At 38.4% G+C, this 23,558-nt stretch overlaps 1 protein-coding gene across 2 annotated transcripts in view; it reads left to right on the top strand.

The window, feature by feature from the left end:
- furinb (furin (paired basic amino acid cleaving enzyme) b) overlaps positions 1-23,558 on the top strand; it is a 183,842-nt gene that overhangs the window by 136,832 nt on the left and 23,452 nt on the right. For both annotated transcript variants that reach the window (XM_030730647.1, XM_030730648.1), the window contains exons 4-6: positions 4,358-4,453; positions 6,106-6,234; positions 6,747-6,823. In XM_030730647.1, the coding sequence (XP_030586507.1) occupies positions 4,358-4,453; positions 6,106-6,234; positions 6,747-6,823 (302 nt within the window). The remainder of the gene's footprint in view (positions 1-4,357; positions 4,454-6,105; positions 6,235-6,746; positions 6,824-23,558) is intronic.

Raw genomic sequence — 23,558 nt, 5'->3', positions numbered from 1 at the left:
TTGATTATTTTCGAGGCAGCGTGATTCCTCCCTCTTAGAATGTTTTATTTTAATCATTTTCAGAGCTTTGAAAAAATGATCCAATAATTCAAAAGAAAAAAAAAAATCAAAGCGATGAAGAATATCTATTTTCTGTTCGTCGTGTCATGAATATTCCTTGATATTATTTTGCAAAGCCTCAAAAAAGTCATCACTGATTTACGGCACCAGAGCAATATGTGTGTAATCACCTCAAAATAAACTAGAGTGCCCATGCTCATCGTAATGTCTGGCTCACTGGTGTGTCTTTTTATCGTTGAGACAACAATAAAACCGCAGAAGGGAATATACTTTAAGTATCTGAAGCCTTGGATATACAGTCAGTGCTTGTTAATGCAGGGTTTTTCCTGACTCAGAGTGGCCTTTTGGGGCTGACTACACATAAGTACACTGGTTCATGCAGGGTAAAGACTGTAAAGGTAGTGTCACCTTATCTGGCAGAAATATATGCATGTCAATTACATTTCCTTTGGAATCTGGCTAAAACCTGCTGGTTGATAAATTATTCTAATAATGATGACATTATCCCCCAATGACAATGATAAATTTCAATTCATGTCAGTTAGATTTATGTGGAACCAATTCACAACAACAGTCATCTCAGTGCACTTTACATCATCATCACAGTACCTTACCTTTGAGTAAAGGTATTGTAGTAATTCATGTCTGCACCAGTGACTGCCTTCATCTGTGTAGTCAGCCTACTAGAGGCATGTTGGAAATGTAAAAATGAGCAAGCATAAGAGGAGTTTGACATAAGCACAAGAAGAGAACATTGTGGTGAAAAGTGATACAACATCTGTAATACAGTGCATTAAGGAATGAAGGAAAGCTGCCTTATCCACCATCACCACTCCAGCGGTGTACCATTCCCGCTCCAGTGACATATGCTGCTTCTTCCGGATGGTTTGTTCATTGTATTCCACCATTGCAGTCCAATTCCCAGCAGCAGGTGCATCTTCATACTAGCACACCGCCTTTACCTGGTGATCAGACTCTCACATCAGTGAGACTTGACTTGATATGAGCTTCATAATTTTAAGTGCTCTAGTAAATATGTATTTAATATCTGCCTTTATTGATAGTTGAAGGGAAGCAAGTGCACTTTCAGTAAAATAAAATAAGCTTATTAATAAGCTTATTTTTCTGTTGTTGCTTCTGAAACCTTTCATTGTAAAATAATTTCATATCAAGAAGTAATATGGGAGGTGCCTTGTATAACATGGTCAGTCTGTCTAATCAATTACAGAGCATCAGAGCCTTTTGACCAACTATTTATAAATATTATTAAAATATATTGGTCTCAATCATGCATGTTATCTATCATCTTATCTTAGCAGCTTATCTATATTCACCAGGCATACGTGTTGTGTGTTATATACCATAAATTTGTTATATTGAGGCTGCAGTTCAACATGTGGCATGTTTGTCTCCAAGCAACCACTTCTGCAGTGTTATTGCCACACATAGTGTCACACAGTAACAAATCTTTATTTATCTCAGTCCTAAGCTGAATGTGGCATTTCCCATTCCACTTTAAATTCAAAGGTCCCCTGTAAGAGTTTCTGCTACATAAACTAGGAATGTTCACTGTTAAACTCTCCAAATGATACTGCAGACAGATAGAATGGGTCCTTAATAGTGGTGTCAATATATGTTTCAATAATACAAACATGGTGTTTTTAACTATAAGGCCCAGCCATACTAGTTAGTGGGATCAGTTTATTGTTGATTCAGTTTTTTATTACCTTTAATCATTAAAAATAACAACTGAAAAAAGTCCCTAAGCATATCTTTTTCTTTTCTTCTTTCTCTGTAAAGTGAACCACACAGTTAGAAATCAAAGGACGGTGTGTCTTTTGACTGTTCTCTCTCTCGCTCTCTGCTTTGCCAACAAATCCAGCATGACTTCTTCTTAGTCATCAGACAGGAAAGCCCTCAGGACACTGTGTGAGAGATGGAACAAATGTTTATTGCTCAAGCAGATTATAGTGTTGGCCCTTGTGGAGACCTCCTCCTTGTTTCTTGATTATTTCTTTGTGCAGCTGGTTGTATTTATCTAGTCTTTGCCCTTGTCCCACATCTCAAGTATATTTTCTAATTTCCAAAGATCACTTAATCTTCAGGAATAAACTGATTACACTTTGTTTTTCCTAGTCATTAAGAGGAGGCGATCTTGCTTAAATGTTGCACAGAATATTCTGAAAGATGAGATTGCATTATTTATATTTCACATCAATTCTAACATTCAGTCATTTAACACAATTCACTATATAAATGAAATGAGGTTTATCCGGTAGATGATTGCTGTATCCAGATTATCATGGGTAGTAATTTTGCTCCATTAATAATGTGATGGGCAGTGGGCAGCAGTGCAGTGAGGTCAGTCATGTGCAGTTATAAGTGTAATGAAATGAGATAAATGGTAATTAGTCTAGGGTCATTTAAATAAGGTTAATGCTTTCTTTCTCTAAGGCAGAGTTTTCAGCTGGGTCTGGAGCTTACAGCACCCTCAGTAACTGTACTGAACACATTTTCTTTCAGAACTTGTGCTTTATAGAAGCATGTAATCATGAAATTGAGCAAGTAGAGAAGACTTTCCATTAGAAACAACACTGACAGCAGCAGGGAAATTGAAAAATGCTAAAAAAAAAAAAAATCTATTGAAAAGACCTAAAATACTTAAATAGAAAGTTGTGCTTTGACAGTCTGCGTTGTAGAGGAAATGCAAAAGTTTAGTCACGCTTCGCCTGAGTGTTCTTCATGTAAATAGAACAAGCTTAGGCTTTTCACCTTCAACAAAAAAAAAAAATCAGCAAAGGATGCATTATTATTGACTATAATAATAATGCAGAGCAGCACTTGCCCTAAGTGCTGTAGAAAATAAACCTCTCTGCTGTAAGCTTGCTCCATCGACAGTCTGCAAATTCCCTGTTATACTATTATTTCAGTCCAAGTTAGCATTTGAATAGAATTTTCAGTGTTTTTGTCCTTATTCTAAGAAAGCCAATTTTGTATAGTTACACAAGTGTAGCAAAAAAAGCAATGCCACAGAGCCTTCACACTTTGTTTCTCTGTAATAGGTTCAGTCCTTCTTGAATCACACGAGTTATATTGCATTGATAAATTGATACCTAGACACATATATAACATACTTATATAACATATAAGCCATGTTCTATGTGGACAGTGGTGTCCTTCTGTATTAAACTAATGGGTTGAAATTTGCATGTGCTTAAAACCTCTCAACAAAACAAAAAAAAACCCTTTATTTTTTTTTTCTGTGTTAATGATGAGTTGACAGGTGACCCTGGGGTAAGGCCGCTCAGCAAAAAAACATAATCACAATTATTTTACTCAATATTACGATCAAGTCTTTAATATGATTACTTTTGGAAAATAATAGATTCATTAAACTTTAAGACAGATAAATAATTTGTTTTTTTTTTATTTGGGGGGGGGGGGGGTGTTGTTTTTTTTCAATTAAAAAGATGGACTCAAAAAATAAATTAAAATTTAATAAAAATTAGAAGAATAGGATTCAATGAATGCACTGCAATAACCACTTTACCTTGTTTTAATAGTTGTTAAAAGGTAAAATTGTGATTGAAATTAAAATTGGATGATTTGTACAGGTATTCCTCATTAAGCGCACAAAACGCTGGCCTTTTACAGATTTTTGTATCACTGCTTATGAAATGCTGAAACATGTTGACATCTTTCATATTCTGTAGGTCTCTTTAAGCATTCTTACTATTGTCAGTTGTACTCATAGAGAAAAGGTACCTTCAATATGTATAGATACAAGCATGAAAACCTGAAAGTCAATGGACATAAAGTGATATGCTGCGTGACTTTTATCAAGAATGTGTGGGATTGTTTTGGGGGTTTTTTGCATCTTCGGACCAACACCATGACCTGAAATTTACTATAAGTGATATTTAGCAGCACTCGTTACCCTAACTTATCGAGCCCGTGCATTTCCCAGCAGCCCTCGCAACTTCAAAGGCCCCTGCTCAGGCACACTGTACAGTAGCTACCTTCCCTGTGCATCTGAGCAATGAACTAAATTAGATTTTCCTCACATCACTGCTTCTCTTTCTAGTTATTGCTTTTTGAACACAGCTGGGACCGTGTTTTTCTACATCCTCAGTCTCTGGGACACTGCAACAATTTCTCAAATTAGAACATTAATAACGACACAATATCGTGAGGATACCTGAGTAAACTGTGAATTTTCCTTTTGTGTGTGGGTTTGTTTGTTTGCTCTGTGTGGGTATGCTGTTTGCGTGTGCGTGTGTGTGTCTTGGCACCCCAGGTCCTATGGGCAGAGCAGCAAGTGGTGAAAAAAAGGAAGAAAAGGGATGTGTATGAAGACCCAACAGATCCTGATTTCCCCAAGCAGTGGTACCTGGTATGTAATTTTTCTCTTAGCTTTCCATTTTTGATCTCATTAGTCTGCAATTGTTAAAAATAACCAGTATAATTAAAATAGGTCTGAAATACCATACATGATGGGATTTTGAGTGGCATGGTTGTAATTTTATAAAAGCACCATCTTTATAGCATTATCAACAAAGAAATGAATGTAGGTGTACAGTCAGTACGCCATACAGTGATTTATTTTGTAGCCATTCAGAATGCCACTTTAGGTTTTCAAACTCCAGAAAAGACCCTCTCTGTATTCAATAATTTCAGCGCTCTAAGAATGCCTGTTTTGAAGATATATTCTTTTTTTGAAGTGGAAGATTGTAGATTTATATTTTAATACAGCCAGTCTGGTAATTGTGAGACACGCTGCTTTGTTGTAGGCTATTCTTTAGTTGTCCTATTTTAGACCCCAGCAAGGTTTTCACAGTTGATTATATATAATTTAGTGCATTCCAGGATGTTGAGTTGAATCTACTGTTACCTGTCAGGATAGATCTACTACTAAACTGTATCACCTGTGAAACATTAATAGCAAATTATGTTGGCACGATGTCTATTTCATTATTCACAGTTTTTTTCCCAGAGATGCTTCAATTGGCCCTGTTCTCCCCCTTTTTCTTTTTCTTTTTTTTCGTTAACATAGACAAAACCTCTGTCGGCCCAGTGGATTAATGACAACATTGACTATCCCAGACGTAAATCACCAGTGAATAGAAGTTGTGAAACTACCTCTGCCATTCAGCATTAGACCTCTAATCATCTGAGGATTTTAAACCCTTTTTCTCCCTTTTCAGCGGCTCTGCAAAGCTCTGGCTTAAACAAACACATAAACAAAACTGGTTTAGCTGAGCGCGAAAGCCACAAGCGCTGGAGTTCTGTTTTGGTCACATAATAAATTTATGGAATTTAGAATTCTTTTATAAGGGGTTTATTTAGCATAACTACTTTAGGGCAAACATTTTTTTACTTAAGAGATGTATTGAATTGTGTCTGCTTCAATTTAATAATATATATTAAATTTATTCATAAATGTGCACATCAATATGAAGTCAGTAGGAAAAAGAAAAGGAGGCAGGGGAGATTATCTTACTGTCTTTCCAGTCCCCCATCTATCTTTGTTTTCGGAACCGTATCTGTCAGCTCTAGCACACACCTCCCTTCATTCTTCTCACTGTACAGATTTTCACTTATTCTTCTGAATCACGCTTTTACCACTGCAGTTGTCTCCCTCCCTATCCTTTCAAATCCTTCCGATTGTTATTTCTTCTGTGCGAGAGTCACATGCTCTCTCTCAGAGATGTCTGACCTGCGACAGGTTGTCTTTCTTTTTCACTGACAGCATAACAACAGTAGGATGCTCACACCGGGTAACTCATCCTGAGGAGGCAGACATATCGGGGTGATGCATTAAAACAGGAGTTTTAAGTGTTCATGAAGCACCTCTGATCTCCCCTTGTATCGCCTCAGTGTCAGGTGTTGTATCAAGCAACTGCTGTTTTTAATAACATGCAGCAGAAATGGTCTCTGCAGAAGATGAAGGACCTTCTTTCAGTGACAGAGCCTTTCTGTCACTTTATCTTGGAAAAGTCAATCATGGCAGATTGACAGCTGAACAAAAACCTGTGTCTCTTCCAGTCCAACCCAACACATCAAGACCTGAATACAAAAGCAGCCTGGGCTCAAGGCTACACGGGAAGAGGTGTAGTGGTCACTATCCTGGATGACGGCATTGAAAAGGACCATCCTGACCTCATCAGCAATTATGTAAGTAATAAATTTGGAGTAGCAGACCTGCAGCTGTACATGTTTTTATCCCAAACCATTCAACAAAAGTCGCCTTCTGAAACTGGCGAGCAAAATAGCTGTTCTCACTGCTGATGAGAAGAGAAAAGAGCAGCTTCTTAAAAAAAAATTAGTTTCATGCTATTCTTCACTGAAGTTTTCCCTTTTTTTATTGGCGTTTGAGCGCTTTAACTGTTTCAGTAGGAATTACAGGCAATGTAATACTGTCTTTACATTTATTAAAACAAATGGCAGAATATCACTCAGTCTATTTCCTTTGTTTCATCTGCTGTATCGAAATCATCCAAAACTGAGGTGCATACAAAATACCCAACCATACAGCTTCTGCACTTTTTTAAAAAACATTTACACAGAAACTTTTCAGAGACAAATTATGACTAAGTGGGGACAGCAAAATAAAACTACTTCTTTAAAAGAATTGTAAAATCACTTGATTGGTGTCAGAACCTTTTTTTTTTTAATTTCTCTTTCAGGACCCTGAGGCCAGCTACGATGTTAATGATGGAGATGCTGACCCCCAACCAAGATACACACAGCGAAATGAGAACAGGTAATCTACCAGCAACCTTGAAAGGAGTTTTGCTAACAGCTATTATTAATTTGTGAGTGTGAGTATGCACATTTGTTATCTGAGGAATGGTTTTGAATGGACTGTCTGTTTCTACCAAACACTTCTTTCCCAGCTCTTGTTTTCTTACTTGGTTCTAGCTTCCTGTAAGCTGTAACTGACAGGGAATAAATAGCACTGGTTAGAAAGAAAATATCCAGCTTTTGGTCCTGTGCTTTTGGCTCAAGCATTTGCATTTAGAAACCAATTATATAAGTTTGAAAGCAGTGGTGCAGTCATCCTGAAATGTCTTGAAAGATTGTTCCCCTTTTTTCTTGCCTCACTATACAAGTCAAGCTGCTGTAGCGGCATTCTAAGGTCCAGCCTGTAAAGCCCCACAAACAAAATGGCACTTATTTGTTGCTAATACAGCTTTTGTTTACTTGCCCCCCATTGATTCGTGCTCTTCCCTTCGGGTCTTTGATGATTACATTAAAACATGTTTGCCCCAATTTATTGACGGAACACTAAAGCGTCAGCAAGTGTGAATCCTTATCGCTCATCCCCTCCTCTCTCCCCGTTTCTCCAAACGCCAGGGTCCTCTGCCTTTGTCCAATCCTCCCTGGAGCAGATGAGAAGCTACATCCCGCCTCTGAAATGCACAGCAGGATTTGTCTCAAATCTCTCTCTTTTCTAGGATGCCTGCCACTAAGTCTTTTTGTAGTTGTTTGTTTGCCTTTCTTTATTTTTGTTTCAAAACGCAGCATCCACTTGCAATTGGTCAGAAGGAGAAGCCAAATGGGCTTAATAAGTTTTAAGAAATTAGAGAAGCTTTTGAAATAGAACTACTTCTTTACAGTAGCTTTTTTGGTGCATTGACATATGTCTCTTTAGGCAGCTTCTGTTGTTCAGGTAGTTTTGCTTTTTTTTTTCTCCCTGTTATCATCCAAAATAACTGTTCATCTGCAGTATTTATTCATCTTGAAAGAGGCTGGCATCTGCAATTTTTGCACAGACGCCTGTTTCTTGTCCTTGCCGACAGCTTGAGCAGCCATGCAGAGCAAATCCAGCCCTTCCTGTCAGTGTATCGTAGATCCCACTCTGTCCTGCTGATCGAACAAAGCGCTACTGGAGGGGATTGCTGCCTGACTTGGTTTACTACAGATCACCAATTGCACCATGCTATTACCTTCAGAACGCACATAATAAAACATGAGATGCACAGGTTTGCACTCACACACATTCTACTGCTGAATTGCTAGAGTAATTATCTTACATTGGATCATTTAATGAGTATGAAATGAAAAGCAAGGGTGTGTCTCTGTGTCTACAGTGTAGAGCTTCAGTGTTTGGAGTGACCTGTGGACAAATTATATCCAATGAGTTATGCAAATCTCCACAAAGCAATACAAGCTGACAGTGAGTAATGCTCACAACCCCCTCACAAGGAGATTATATGAATATATTCATAGGACAACAAAAAGCAGAGGAGACTCAGAGGAAGGCATTTTTCCAGAGTCATGAAAGCCAGTTCATTTGTACTGATGACACGCAAGGCTGATTTTTCAATTCTCATCTCAGGCCTTTTTCCATTGAGACGCTCTGTCTTGACTTGGCAGTTATTCTTGGAGGGAGTGCATATTTAGTTGAAGGCCAGTAATTCATTTGTGCTTCATCAATAAAATATTTGTGCTTATCATTATCAGAATAGGGGTATTAATTCTGATAATGGCATGGATATTTATCAGTCTTACTCTGGATATGTTAAATGAAACTTTTGATGACAATTTATCACGCGATTTTAATAAACTTTGTATTTGTGAAACATTCCTATGACAGTCCAACCCAGCTAACATGGCAACACTGTTTCCAGAAATGTTAGGATAGTCTGTGACATGTAATTTTAAATCATAATTATGTGAAGGCTGGATAAGGTTATTGTATTGCCTTTTTTTGAATATGATGCGATTGATATGATTAACAGTATCTAATGGAATTCAGTCAGTAACATGACTATATTATGGATGTTCAAGACAAGACTGCTGGGCAAGTAATCCAGTAATTAAGAATTTCTCCCCCTAAAATTGCTATGCAGAATTAGGGGATTGAATCATCTGTGGTACATAATAAGGACAAGACTAAAAATAAATATTGAATACCTGTGATCTTTAAAAGCCAGCATTTGTGATTCTGTAAGGGTTTATTACTGCACATGGCATAGGTATTACTTGTATCTGTGAAGGCATCACCAGCAGTTTGTGCAGGTGAGTGTATGCTGTCATTGAGATGCCTTTTTTTTTTTGGCTTCTGTATCTGCAGCAGCACGCTGTAATACATCCAAAGGGCCTGCTTGCACTCCATTCCTGTCACTAACTCAAATTGTGATGAAAAGTAAAATGTGGAGGCACTGAACCAGCTTAAATTCTGTTTGAAAGAACAATGTAAAAACTTTAGTTTTAAAGACTATGGACTTTAATCTCCTTGGTTTTCAAATTCATAGTGCTGTATATACAAGAGACAATGCAACACAGTGATAAACATCCACCCGTCCCAGTGTCTTGGTCAACCTCTAAAATGGAAGAAATGAGAGAATATTTGTATAGCTTTTGTTTTCATTTAGGCTTTTTTTGTCAAAGAAAAATGTGCTAAGCAAATATCTGGCACTCCTGCAAGTGGATCCCATGTTGTGTAGACAGACATTTCAGCATGTTGCTGGTGTTCCCACTCCTTCTTCAAGTAATCATTTAGCAGGCATTACAACTAGTGTTATCTTTTTTGTGTGTGTGAAATGAAGCCATGCTTTGGACCGCTTCTTCCTCTCTGCCACGTTTCCTTTTTTTTATGGCTGTAGACACACGTGTATAATGTTGTTTATTTGCAATCGATGTGCAATGCCAGGACCTGCACACATCGATAAAGGAATCGATGAGCTCAGAGGCATATGATTCTGATGCTTTGGGGAATTTGGAACCACTTCTCAAGTGGCACCAGTTCTCAATTCCCATTGCTGTTCCGAACCATTGGATTCTGCTTTTATTTATTTTTCACACAGTTCCAACTTTTTGTTTTCTTTTTTTTTTTTTTGGATAGTTATCTTTGGAAATCTGTGCAATTCTTTTTTTTTTTGGCAGGGGGGGGGGTGGGGGGATAAATACAGTACAGCATTTTTCAACTCATCTTTATGATGTATTTAAGTTGCATTTCATTTTATCCAAGCTCTATAAACCAGTCAACTAAAAGCATTAATATTTTGAGTGAGCAACTACGTATATAGCTATCAGATGAGCTCACTTTTGCATTTTCCTTCACCTCTGAATTCTTGACAAGGTGAAAATTGAGGATAATACAGCAGATCACTCTCTTGGCATTCTGTCACTATAAATGCATACACATATCATATCAAATTATATTCATCACACATCAGAACTACACAGTACTGTTCAGATTTTCATTTCAGTTGTTGTGGTGATTCATTGGCTTTTTTCATTTTTTTTAATAACAGGGGGGGGGGGGGGGCTTTTCAAGGTACATACAGTATGTATATCCAGACAATTCAGTTCTGGTTACTGCCCCCTCTTCTTCAAATGTATTCAGCCACCCACATACCATATACTCTGTCTGTTTCTCTAACATCTCTGTAGTGACCTATTATCTCCTATAGAGAACTTTTCAAAGGGCCCCATTAACTGAGATCCACATGCCTGCACGCAAAAGTTTGTAGTGACAGTCTATCAGAAAATGGCTGGCATGCTAAACAGCCTTCATTACAAATCAACCCATCATCCACTGAATACTAACTGGTTAAACTCAAGGCTAAAGGTTTGATGTCTAATCCGGAATGATGACATTGAGAAAAACTAAGAAAAGTGTTTGCATGCTTTTCTTGCCCCTCTAAATTGCTTCGTCCTTGGTGGCACATGGCTATTTGTTTCTCTCATCATGAAAGCAATTCTGCAGCAAAAAGACACAGGGTAATGGAATGCAAATGCACCCATTCTGTGCTAGACTCACACTTTAATTTTAATTTCATAAAATTATTCATTTGTTCTGACATTAATTAGGGTTGGGCTGGCACCCACTGCGTCGGGTAGGAATTTTTTAAGAGGTAAAACAGTATGTAACATTTATTAGTTCTTTTTTTTTCCCCCTGTTCATTTGGTTTCCTACTTGATTACTTGCAGATTAGACATTAAAGAGCACATATTCTCTTATGCTTTTACATGTTTTTCTGTCATACACACACTCACAAGCCACTTTATTAGGCATACCTGTTGAGCTGTTCAGCAACCTAAACCTCTAATCAGACGATCATATGGCAGCAACCCAGTGCATTTAGGCGCATGATCAAGACAACCTGCTGAAGTTCAAACTGAGCATCAGAGTGGGGAAGCAAGGTGATTTTGAGTATTTGAGTATTTCGCAAACTGTGATTTCCCCACACAACCGTCTCTGGGATTTACAGAATGTTCCAAACAGAGCAGCAGTTCTGTGAGTGAAAATGACTTGTTGATGCCAGAGGTCACAGGAGAAACTGCTTTGAGCTGATAGGAAGGCAACAGTAAATCAAATAACCACTCATTACAACCAAGGTATGCAGAGCATAATACATTGAACCTTGAAGCAGATGGGCTACAGCAGCAGAAGACCACACTTGGTGACACTCTTGAAAGTTAAGAACAGGAAACTGAGGCTACATTTCGCAGGTGCTCACCAAAATTGGACTTTAGAAGATTGAAAAAATGTTGCCTCCTCTGATGAGTCTCGATTCCTGCTGCGACAGATGGTGGGATTGGAATTTGATGTAAACATCTTAAAAGCATAGCTCCATCCTCTCTTATATCAACAGTTCAGGCTGCTGCTGGTGGTGTAATGGTGTGGGTTATATTTTCTTGGCAAACTTTGGGCCCTTTAGTACCAACTGAGCATTGTTTTAACACTACAGCCTGCCTGAGTATTGTTGCTGACTGTGTCCATCCCTTTATGACCACAGTGTTCCCATCTTATGATGTTTGCTTCTAGCAAACCTCAGATCATCTCAGACTGGATTCTTGAACATGACAAGTGAGTTCACTGTACCTAAATGGCCTCAACAATCACCAGGTCTCAATCCAGTACAGCATCTTTGGGATGTGGTGGAACGGGAGATTCACATCATGGATGTGCAGCCGACAAATCTGCAGCAACTGTGTGATGCTATCATGTAAAATATGGACCAAAATCGCTGAGGAACATTTCTAGCCCTTTGTTGGATCTATGCCATAAAGAATTAAGGCAGTTCTGAAGGGAAAAGGGGTCCAACCTGATAATAGCAGTGAGTGTGTGTATATATATATATATATATATATATATATATATATATATATATATATATATATATATATATATATATATATATATATATATATATATATTGTAACAATTTTAGACATTGATGTTAAATAGGGGTTTAACTTTCAAATAATGTGCTCAACATATACCAGGTTTCCAGTGTGTGTTATTTTTTTTAACAAGGTAACATTTTAAGTGAGGGAAAGGTGACCAGACCTAGACCCACCTGTATCAGACAGAAAATAAACTGAGGGTTTCGTGCAAAGCTACATGAGTAGTTAATTCATGATGTTACCACTTCCTTAATTTAATTGCATTGCTAAGATGAAAAGGTGAAAGGTCATTAGCTGCGGAGGCTAAATGTTTGTGTTTTTCTTTCAACACAACTGAAAACATTTTTGTCATTGGGTCTTATTATGTACTTAGTGGCTGAAAACATATCTTAGTCCAATTTAAAATTGGACTGCAGCACCAGAAACAGAAAAATAGTTAAATACCATCTGCAGGCACTGTGTCCTTGGCCAAGACAAGTGGCTAAGGCCTGAAATGAACCATATTTTTGTGCCCAAATGCAAATAAAAATGCCCGTCCTGTCGTTTGGAAATCTACATCCCAGCTGTACATAGGCTGCATGCATATCTAAGTCTTTATAGAGGTAATAAATCTGTGTCAATGGGGGCTGATGCAGGAAAAATCAGGCTGAAGGAGGGCGCAAATCAAAGTAGACGGCTTCCTGATGCGTCATCTGCTTTAATGCTTCTGTTATAATGTTTGACACAGCAGGTCATACCTGGCTGTGTTGACTTTGCTTACGAGACATTTTAGAGCATAGTGTTTTGTGGAACTGGCATTGTTTGAACTGCTGCTTATCAAGTGTGTTTTTTCACATAAGAGCTCAATGGTTGAAGGAGCAGAAGTTATTTTAATAGACATATACTATAGTGCAGTCTGTATGTGTCTGATTGGAAGCAGTTTTGTCCTTACCCTGTCACTGTATATGTTAGACACACTCTCTACCAAGCGCATAAACAACTAAACTTTGCTTCCAGTTTGCCAAAAGTTTTATCAGACTCTAACCTTAACTGCTGTATTGTGGTATGAATAAAGAAATAATCAGGAAAAAAAAAAAAAAGCAGAGAGCATGCACACACAACATCATTTTCTCTTATTTTTTTCTAGCTATTGCATGCTGAAGATAAATGCTCTGCACTGTTTACACACAGTTTATCAATTATTGTTTAGAAAGCTGCCAGCCTCTATCTAGCCTGAATACTGTAATTCTCCTTTCCCTTGTCTTGTTTATTCTGCTGGGGAAAGCCTGTTTATTTTCCAGACAGCCAGGCAGGCTTGTGAGAGGTGATGTTGGCAGGGAACCTACTCTTAAACCTGAATCCTCTGGTTTTCTGTTTTTAAGATATTACTTTTGTCAAAGCAAAGCATCTTGCAATTGAAAGCTGCTGTTTTATAAACATTTTAAGAGGTGTAAGTTATAGAGATTGGGAGCTAGGACTCCTCAGTTAAACCCCATTCTAGTAGAAGTGACACTACTGATCACTTTGACTCAATCAATATCACCCTTTATGATGGATGGATGGATGAGCTTTAAAGATGATTGGGGGGGTTGGAAGATTTCCTTTTTCCATATTTAGTCTGCAAGTAGTCTGAGTAGTATTAACAAACATATTTGAGCAGGCTTTGGTTGCATGCAGGTCAGCAGTCTTTGTGGAGAGGAACAGAGGGATTGCATTTACCGAAATTCAATCTGGCAACCGATTACCCGTCTGACAATTTAGATTTTCGTTAGCTTTTTGAAATTCATCTGCATCTTAAACAGTAATCATTATCTTGAGCCAGATATCTGTTATCAGCTATCCAGATATCCTGGTTACAGTGGAAAATTAGCTATTGCCCCAGAGGGCTGAGTCAGCTGAGTAGCTGATGGGTTCCTAGATTGTTACTATGCTACCCCACAGTAATAATTTTATTTATATATTTTAAAAAGGGCATTTTGATTTCTGGTCCTCTTTCTAAAATAAGATGTATTTCTCTCCAAATCCACATGAGTTTCCTCCCACACAAAGACATGCAAATCAGATGGACTGGAAAGTCAGGCTAGCTTCAGTCTATTTAAAGTTTCCTTATGATGGACAGACAACTTCTCCAAAGTGCTTCCTTGCCTTCTGCCTGTTGTATTGATGAGCAGGCTGTCATCATTATAAGTAGGCAGAAGAGGAAAGGATATAATGTATGTTTACTCAGTGCCAAGTGTTTAAAATCTGAAATATTAAACAAGCTCTTCTCATCTTCTTTACAATGCTTCAAACAGAACCTCTGTGTTCAACCACACAATGAAGCTATTTCCACTTCTCACTCCACTGTAACCATTTGAACAGACCTGCCTGAGGCCACAGCTGAGCCGAGTTGAGTAGAGCAGAAAATAGCCTAATCCTTTTGGCAGCTAAAATGAACGGACCCTATTCAGTCCCTCTAAAACCAACTGAGCAATGCCAAGACTCAGATCCTACAGTTTAGCCAAGCATTCGTTAGACATTAGTCTCACTTGATGATGCATATTTTGACACACATGCTCTGTGCAACAGAATACAAAACACTAAATGAACGTGGATGTGTGGTCACATCCATTTCTTCCATCTATAAACATGATTTTCAGTGCTTGAATTGAATACCTCTTTGTTCCAAGTGCTGCATGAGAAAGTATTTCATGTCAGCATTGAGAGGCAAAGCCATAGGAGCCAGGCAGCCAATGGGCAGCCTGTTCATTTTCTTTTCTGAGAAAGATGTGAAGGATAATTCATTAGGACTTTGGAAGAGGCATCCAGAGTGCTCAGAGAATCCAACTGCACTTACTTTAGATGACTTAATAGTTTGCCATGTGCTTTTTTACAGTGTTGTATGATGCAGGCAGCATAAACATGGAAAACCCAGGGGGAAAATATGACTTTACAAGCTTCAAATTTTTTTATATATATATAGGGATATATAGGCTACAGGCCCCACTGTGACCTTGGGATGGATGGATGTCATATTAACATTTGTTAATCTGTGAGTTTATCATACTGTTAAGATTCAAAATATACATAGCAAGTTATGGTATGGCATGGAAAAATGCATTATGAAATAAATGTACATATTTTGTGTCACTTGTCAGCCATGTGTTTTCATGGATGGATGGATGCCTAGAATTCTCTTGTTATTTAGATGGAGTGCTGTTATTTCCCGGCCTCCCTCAGCAGTGATGGTCAGGGAAGAACTGAAGCACCTTTCTTTAGTATTTAGTGAATCTGACCAGCTCTTAATATGACTGCCATGCAGACACTTCCAGGTCACCATTTTCAATGGTGACATCACTTTGACAAGCCAGCATCAGAACTGCAGTATACTTTAATTCTAGAATGTATAGTAACAACAACTAAAAACCTTTGAGCATATTTATATATTTGGGTGGATGAGTCTCATTCAATATATGAAGATTATGATCTTGTACAGAATTAATGTATCCCTCCTGTTCTTCTGCTACAGCAGTACCTATAGTCTCTAAAACTGTAATTGTTCCAGTAATTTAGCAGGGTTATGTTTCAGTATTAAAAATGGCTTTTGTTGTTCTGATGTCATCACAGTTCCCCCAATATGGGCTTGCTTGCAAGAAATTACTAAATTACTGTGATGCTTCTATAAGGTTGTTGATTAGTTTTGCATTAATGTGTAGAAAAATAAAAGCATGCTGTGGTAAGGCTTTGACATTCCTGACATGTGTTGGCCAAATAAAATGTAACCACAATTTAGGTTCTTAAAGGCTGCATCTTGAACTGAAATTGGTTAGCAAGGGTTCTTGTGTGTTCTTCTCTAATAAGCAACCAGTCGATATAGCTCAAGGTAAAATCAAACTAAGAAATAGAAAATATCTGTTATATGCTTCAATTCAGATAATTTTTTGGTTCCTCTGTTACAGGAACTAAAAGAATGTGAACACTGAAAAAATTTTTTTTTTTTAAAAATAGTCAGTGTTCAGTAATGAGACACAATGAATGTTCCACCTTCAGTATGTCAGAAAGTGTACAAAAGAATGTAAACAGACTGACTGCAGGAGAGATGATTCAAGCATCATATTATTGTATTAAATGGTGAGGGTCAATAAAAAAAAAAAAAATGGTCAGGGTCATGGAAGTTCCCCGGTTTGAATCCTCCTCAGCCTTTCTGTGTGGAGTTTGCATGTTCTCCCCGTGCTTGCGTGGGTTTTCTCTGGGTACACAGTCTCAGTCTCCCACAGCCCAAAGACATGCAGCCAGTGGAGTTACGTTATTTGGTGATTCTGCATTGTCCATAGGTGTGAACGTGAGTGTGAATGCTTGTCTGTCTGTCTGTGTTAGCCCTGCAACAGTTTGGCAGTCTGTACAGGGTGTACCCTGCCTCTCGCCCCTGATAGCTGGAGTAGGCTCCAGCCCCCCTGTGACCCTGAAAAGGATAAGCAGAAGAAAATGTATGAATGTATGAGTCTGGTGATGTCCAATACAGAGCTTGTAGTAGCCGTTGTAGTTATCTGCGTCAGAACTGATTCTGTAACGTGTTCGGCATATCCAGCTTTGAAGCAGAAGCTGCACAAAGTACATAAATATACATTCACCGGTCACTTTGTTAGGTACACCTGTTCAACTGGTCGTCTAATCTCATGGCAGCAGCTCAATGCGTTTAAGCATGTAGACATGGTAAAGATTAGCTGCTGAAGTTCAAATTGAGAATAAGAATAATGCATCATGTCACAAACCCCAAAATAATTAGGTTCTTGGACATGACAATGAGTTCACTGTAATCAAATGGCCTCCACAGTCACCAGATCTCAATCCAAAAGAAGACCACTGAAATTTGGTGGAACAGGAGATTTTCATCACTGAGCTGAAAAATCTGCAACAACTGCAGGATGCTGTCATGTCAATATGGACCAAAATGTCAGAGGAATGTTTCCAGCAGCTTGATGAATCTATTCAGTGAAGAATTAACACAGTTCTGAATGCAAAGGGGGTTCTAATCTGGTACTAGCATGGTGCACCTTAGGAAGTAAAATTTAACCTGTTCCAGCTTCTCACTATAGCATCCCAAAGTGATTTTAAACCACTAACAAAAAACTGCAAAGCCAAAAATTATGATGGTTGCAAATTCATATACTGGGCAAAAGAGTAATACTGTTAAATGTTTAGCAGTTATTACACTTAATAACTATGTAATTATCAAGTGTGAGGACTATTTTATAGGGTTATGGCTAAGGCTGGCATTATGATTAGCTCAGAATTTACACTGAATTTGTCACCTTCAATAAGATATAACCTTTGTTTTTTGCAGAATTATTTTATGTTAGTTATTATATTCTTTAATATACTGTACATTTCATTATATTATTGACTCTAGGTATATGATTACATCGAGCGAGATTGTCTTGTATGGCTTGTCTAAGTTCTCCAATAAATGGCAGGGCAATGACTTCTCCAAACATGGTGCCCTGTCCTGAGGATGACAGATAAAAGCATTACCTCCCTCTGTGTCTTTTGTACCTTTTGATAAGATAAGGGGGGGGGTCACATTGACTGTGTAAACAGAGCATTTCTACTTCAACAGCATTTTATCCAAGCTTTGTTTGGTCTTCTCTTATTTTAAGCTTATTTGGAACAATGTATGCGGCTTCTGACATCCACCGGTTCACATAGCAATGATTTATTTAGTGTGATTGTCTTTCTACAGGGTGAACTATTTTTAGTGTGTTTCATTGGCTTGTCAGGTCTTTTGTGCAAACTTCAACTTTTTCCTTCTTTTCAAACTACACTTATACCTACCCTCACTGCTTGACAAAACTCTGACACCTCTTCCAATCTATTTTAAATGGATATAGAATGGAGGCATTCAGTAAAGTGTCTCGGAAATCATTTAATTTCATGGACATTTGAAAGATAAAATTGTGGCTTCATCATAAACCCTTTTGTGTGCGCTGGCACGTCTGAGTCTCCCTGGATATATTAAGCTGTCTGGCTGTTTTTTTGCTGAATTCGATCCAGATCAGCCGCTCACTATCTGCATGTGAATTTGCAGACAGTATTTGAAAAATGTAAATCTTGGTGTGTACAAGCTCCCCACAAAAGTCTTCTCAGGCCTCTGGCTCTCTGTGCACTCTACCACGCCTGGCTGAATCCCCTGCCTGGCATCACATCTGTGTCTCCATGGTCTGAGGATGTGTGCTGTCTGGAGTGTAAAGGCTGTTTTATGATGCTGTGGATCAAACATTGTGTGCGTGCCAATATTTACCTCTAAAGGCATTACAGACCTTAGTACAAATTAAAATGTCCCCACATTTCAAACATTTTCTGAATCCCAAAGCATTTGATTCAAGATGTACTATGATTGGCTTGTGAAACCACAGCAATGCTGATGCAATTAAAGAAAGCAGAAAACTCAAATTGACTTTCTGGCATAAGACCCCAAATGTTTGTTTTTAAACAAAAGTTGGCACATGAATCTGCTATTTCCGGTGCAAATAAACTGCAAATGTCTGGATGTTACAGGGCATAATTTTCTGGGCCAAGCCATCTGGATGTCTACAGTGCTGACTATGTGTGATCTTGGCCATTGTGGGTGGTGTCACACTCCCTGGCCTGTGTATTAAAGGATGGTAAAACAGCTTCTCTTTTAAAATTAGTTCCCCTTCTAATTTTATTCACCCTGAGGAAATTATCAGCACTGCAGAAGGACAACTGTAAATCGCTTTAATATATAGCTAAACATCAGGTTAAAACAAACAATTCAAGTTGCATTTATCGTTTTAAGTATCATTTCCAAACATATTGCATGTAAATTATTATTATATTGTACCTGTATTGGATAACTTAATGTTAAAGCCTAGACTGGTGTGCAGCAGTGACCCATTTCTATATTAAACTGCAGCAGAAGCACTTAGTGTCTTTTATGTTTTCAAATATAGATCTCATCTATGACTGTTTTATGTTAAATAGGTGCATTAGATTATAAAAATGCAGTAAGTTAACTTGACCCAGGTTTGGCCTGATTAGCACTGATCGCCCAGCTTTCTCAGTAATTAAAGAGAACTACACCCTGGAATCTGCCATCAGCATAAAATTCTCTCACTTATATTTTTGTTGTGTGGAAGAAGGTATTGTCATAGTCAGACTAGTGGTCTTATGGCTCCATTTTGCATGATCTGAAATGACTGACAGTAACTATTCTGCACCCACTACATACGCACAGCACATAATAACAAGACTGGCTTTGTGTGGACGTGCTTGTAAAGCCAGTCAGTCAGACATTTGTCAGACACGCAGTTGTGAGCTAAAATGTAATGAGTGGGCAGGTCTGTGCCTCTTTAGTGCTCTGATTAGACAATGGGTACTCACTAAAAGGTCTGCTAACCACTTCACATGCAGACAGAGATGTCTTTTTTTTTTATATATATATAGGAAACAACAGCCCACACTCTGATCAGCTGAGACTGTAGATTATGACTCAAGCTTTTACCACAGTGAATGCTTCTTTAATACCCTGATGCAATAAGTTAACTTATTTGTGTATAAGTGAATAATTCTGTATTACATACTAAGTTACTGGGGTATTTGAAGCTGCATTTTTACCAAAATATTGCTGGTGTTACCCTTTGTAAAAAGACTGCTGAGAAATGGTTTCCTCATCTAATATGTCTCATTTCAGCCCCTGTATACATACACATACATTAACATATTGGATCTCGGGGGGGCATGCTCAGTGAGGCATACTGATGTGGGCTGGGTAATGTGTTAGGAACAAAAGGATGCCACATCATACATATTGATGTGCCATCCTGGAGGAACTGGACTACCTGTACAACCTCTGTAGGGTCCAGGTATCGCCTAATGCTGCCAGCAGTGACACTGACCCTAGCCAAATCCTAAACTAGTGAACAAACAGTCAGAAAAGACGAAGAGGGAAAAATGTGAGTGGCCTCACCTGTAAAACATTCCTGTTTTAGGTGTTGTCTCATTGTTGCCCCTGTTGTTACTTTCATTAACACCAATGCAGCTGAAACTGATTAACAACCCCCTTTGCTACTTACCTGACCAGATCAATATCCCAGGAGTTTAATTGACTTTATGCTATACTCTGATTACAAATGGTTCCTTTAATTTCTTTCAACAGTGTATATTGTTCTTGAGAAAAATGTCCCGAGTGTTGCTGTTTATGTAATATGAAACTAGTTATCAGTATAGTTTAACCACTTGTTAGCAATGATAACATGTTACTTGTATTTGTGTTGCTTTACATCCTGCTGTATGTGCCAAGGTCCTTCTGTAAGGACATATCTGCCAATGAAAAATAAGTCCTTTTAGGCAAATTGATTGCTTGTTTAAAAATCACTTCAATGCTTGTGGTCGTTGACAGCCTGGGTCATGAAATAAATGATTTGTAACAAAGCACACTTTAACTGAATGTGTGTAGGTTTTTTTTTTTCCACATCATCCTTTTTTATTCTGAGTTATAAATCGTGACTTTGTCACAAAAACGACAGAGGGTGAATAAGTAATAAAACAGCAGCGATCCTCTGCTAAAACATTTCAGAGTGAACAAAGCTGCGAGTTAGCGGGTGGGTAATGTATAACAGAGCAACATAGAGTCTAATCAGAATCTCAGCTGGAGGTGTAGCAACACTCTGGCCCTGTGAAACGGCTTTGTCCTCTGGCTCATCATCAGTGAGGTTAGGAGATCAAAAAGGAAGTAATTTTTGGCTCTTCTGTGACAATGCTGTGGATGTAATTAGCTTTGTTCTGATAATATACACTCAGCATATCTCACCGACAGGTGTGAAACTGTGCTTCCTAATCAGATACCTGCACTGTAATCAGGAGACAATCTTAATGACCTGTCTTAAATGCCAAATGCTCATTCTGCTCCATCATTTCCCATCTCTCTCACTGCTTCTCCCCAAAAGTCAGTGAAACAAGTCAAGTTCTTTTCTATTAATGACTACCTTTTTGTTTATAGCATCCAAACTGTACATTTTTCAATTAAACTCTTCATTGTTTGTATTAAGACAAGATCTGATAAAGATCTTGATAAAGTGTGTTTGGAGGAGATTGGAATGGTTTCCGTTTGTGAAGCGTTGGTCTGTTTGACGTGTAGACAACGCTCTATAGGCAACCTGTCTGTTCTCTGAAACTCAGAACTGGTTCAAGGAATTATTGATAGGCTTGGTGAATAATTCATGTTCATTGATAAAATCTCGTATTTCATTTGGATGGCCTGTGGCCAGTGACTGTCAAGGTAAAGTTAGTTTTAGACAGGCCTTTGTACTTATCCTCAGGTTTCTATTCAGTCTTTTTTTTCTTTTCTTTTCTATTCTTTTTCTTTTTTTTTGACTGAAAAACCCTATAGCCTGTGTTACAGGAGAACAGATTTCTAATACTTTTTTCTCCAAAGTTGAGTGGTGCATTACACCACAGCAAGGAGGCCCTATGTTTAACTCTGCTCGTCAGCTGGGGCCTCACTTTGTACTCTGGCTTCTTCCCATAGTCCAAAGATATGCATGACTGGTGATTCAGAATTTGCATGTGTGAATGTGAAAGTTTGTGGTTTTCTTTCTGTGTTTGTTGGCCCAGTGATGGACTGGCAACCTGTCCAGGGTTTATCCTGCCTGTTGTCCTGTCTGAATTTTATATATATCAAGTTCAAAATATCTCACAAGTACATAGATTTCAAAACTTGTGCATGTTGTTATAATATAGTATACTACCATAGACACCCATTGGCTGCTTCATTAGTTACAACTTTCCAACATGGTTGGACCCTCCTTTGCCTTTAGAACTGTCTTAATTCTTCATGGCATAGAAGAATTAAGGTCCTGGAAACATTCCTCAGAGTTCATATTGCCATTCCCAGATTTGTTGGCTGTACATCTGTGATGAAACTCTCCTGTTCCTCCACAAACCCTGATAAGTGGTAAAGGTTGTGTCAGGAAGGGCGTCTGGCATAAATTAAACATGCAGATCATCAAGAATGAGATTTTCATGTGTGATCACTCGGGTCCCGTGTTAACATTAACTGCCTCTGGTGCTGTTGGCCAACAAGGTGCTGGTAGACACTGTGCTACTTTTGGCCAAAAAAAGAAGACGAGATGGGGAAGGGGTGTTCAGAGACAGCAAGAGAGAAGGAAAGGCAGGAGTGTGGAGGTGAAAATAGGGACTTTAAATGTCAGGACTGTGACTGGCAAAGGAAAAGAAGCTGGCTGATATGATGGAACGAAAGAACGTAGATATATTGTGTGTTCCAGAGAGCAGGGGGAAGGGAAGCCAGGCCAGGAGCATTAGAGGTGGATTCAAACTCTTCTACCTTGGTGTAGATAGGAAGCAAAATGGAATAGGAGTATTCAGGAAGAGTATGTTAATAGTGTTGTGGAGGTGAAGACAGTTTCAGACCAGGAGAGACAAGATTAGAAATGATTATATCAGAGGGACAGCTCAGGTTCAGTGGTTTGGAGACAGAGGCAAGGCTGAGATGGGTTGCACATGTGCAGAGGAGGGATAGTGAAATCGGAAGAAGGATTTTGAATATGGCGCTGCCAGGCAAGAGGAAAAGCACAGAGAAGATTCATGGATGGATTGAAGGAGAGTTGGTGTAACAAACCAGGATGCTAGAAATAGGGTGGGATGAAAGCAAATGATCCACTGTGGCGACCCCTAAAGGGAGCAGCCAAAAGAACAAGAAGAGCAGTTGAATAGGTGTACCTAATAAATTGTCTGGGTAGTGTTTGTGTGTGTGTGTGTGTAGAAAGACTGCAACTATTGAGACTTTGGAAAAAATGTTGCAGTGTTAAAGTGGTATTATTGACCAAATAAATGTGAGAAAATGTGTTTTCAAGGCCATTACACATTAAAGTGGAAAAAGTACCACTAGGAGAAGACATAGAAGCCAAACACAGTCATTGATTTATTAAGTCACAATTTCAGTGTTTCCACATACAATAAGCTTTCACAAAATGTATTTGTGGCTTTTTGCAGATCCTCTTTAATAGAGCACTCAAACAGACTGAGGTTTTCACTTGTTGATGCTTCCTGTGCTGTGTGAAAAAGAAGTCTCATGTGTCCTTTATGGTTCTAATTGCACATCAGGTTCACCGCAGAGGTCACAGCTCTTTGTGTTGTTACAAGTATTAAATTATAGTGCTGTCTAAATGAGAAGACCTTAAATGTCAAAGGCATATCAGGCTGTTTGACACCTATTGTTAAAGCTATAACGCAAATGTGATGTGCTACAGTTCTAACAGAGCCAATGAGCTTGTGTTTCTCTTTTGATTGTGTATTTTCGCAGTGGTGTATTTTTAGCAACACTTAAGGTGCCCTGTTATTTAGACGCCCAGCACAGTTCA

Source organism: Archocentrus centrarchus, chromosome 6, assembly GCF_007364275.1.
Source record: "Archocentrus centrarchus isolate MPI-CPG fArcCen1 chromosome 6, fArcCen1, whole genome shotgun sequence".
Classification (NCBI taxonomy): Eukaryota; Metazoa; Chordata; class Actinopteri; order Cichliformes; family Cichlidae; genus Archocentrus; species Archocentrus centrarchus.
Note: the sequence above shows the minus strand (reverse complement) of the source record. Positions and strands in the feature narration are given on the sequence as shown.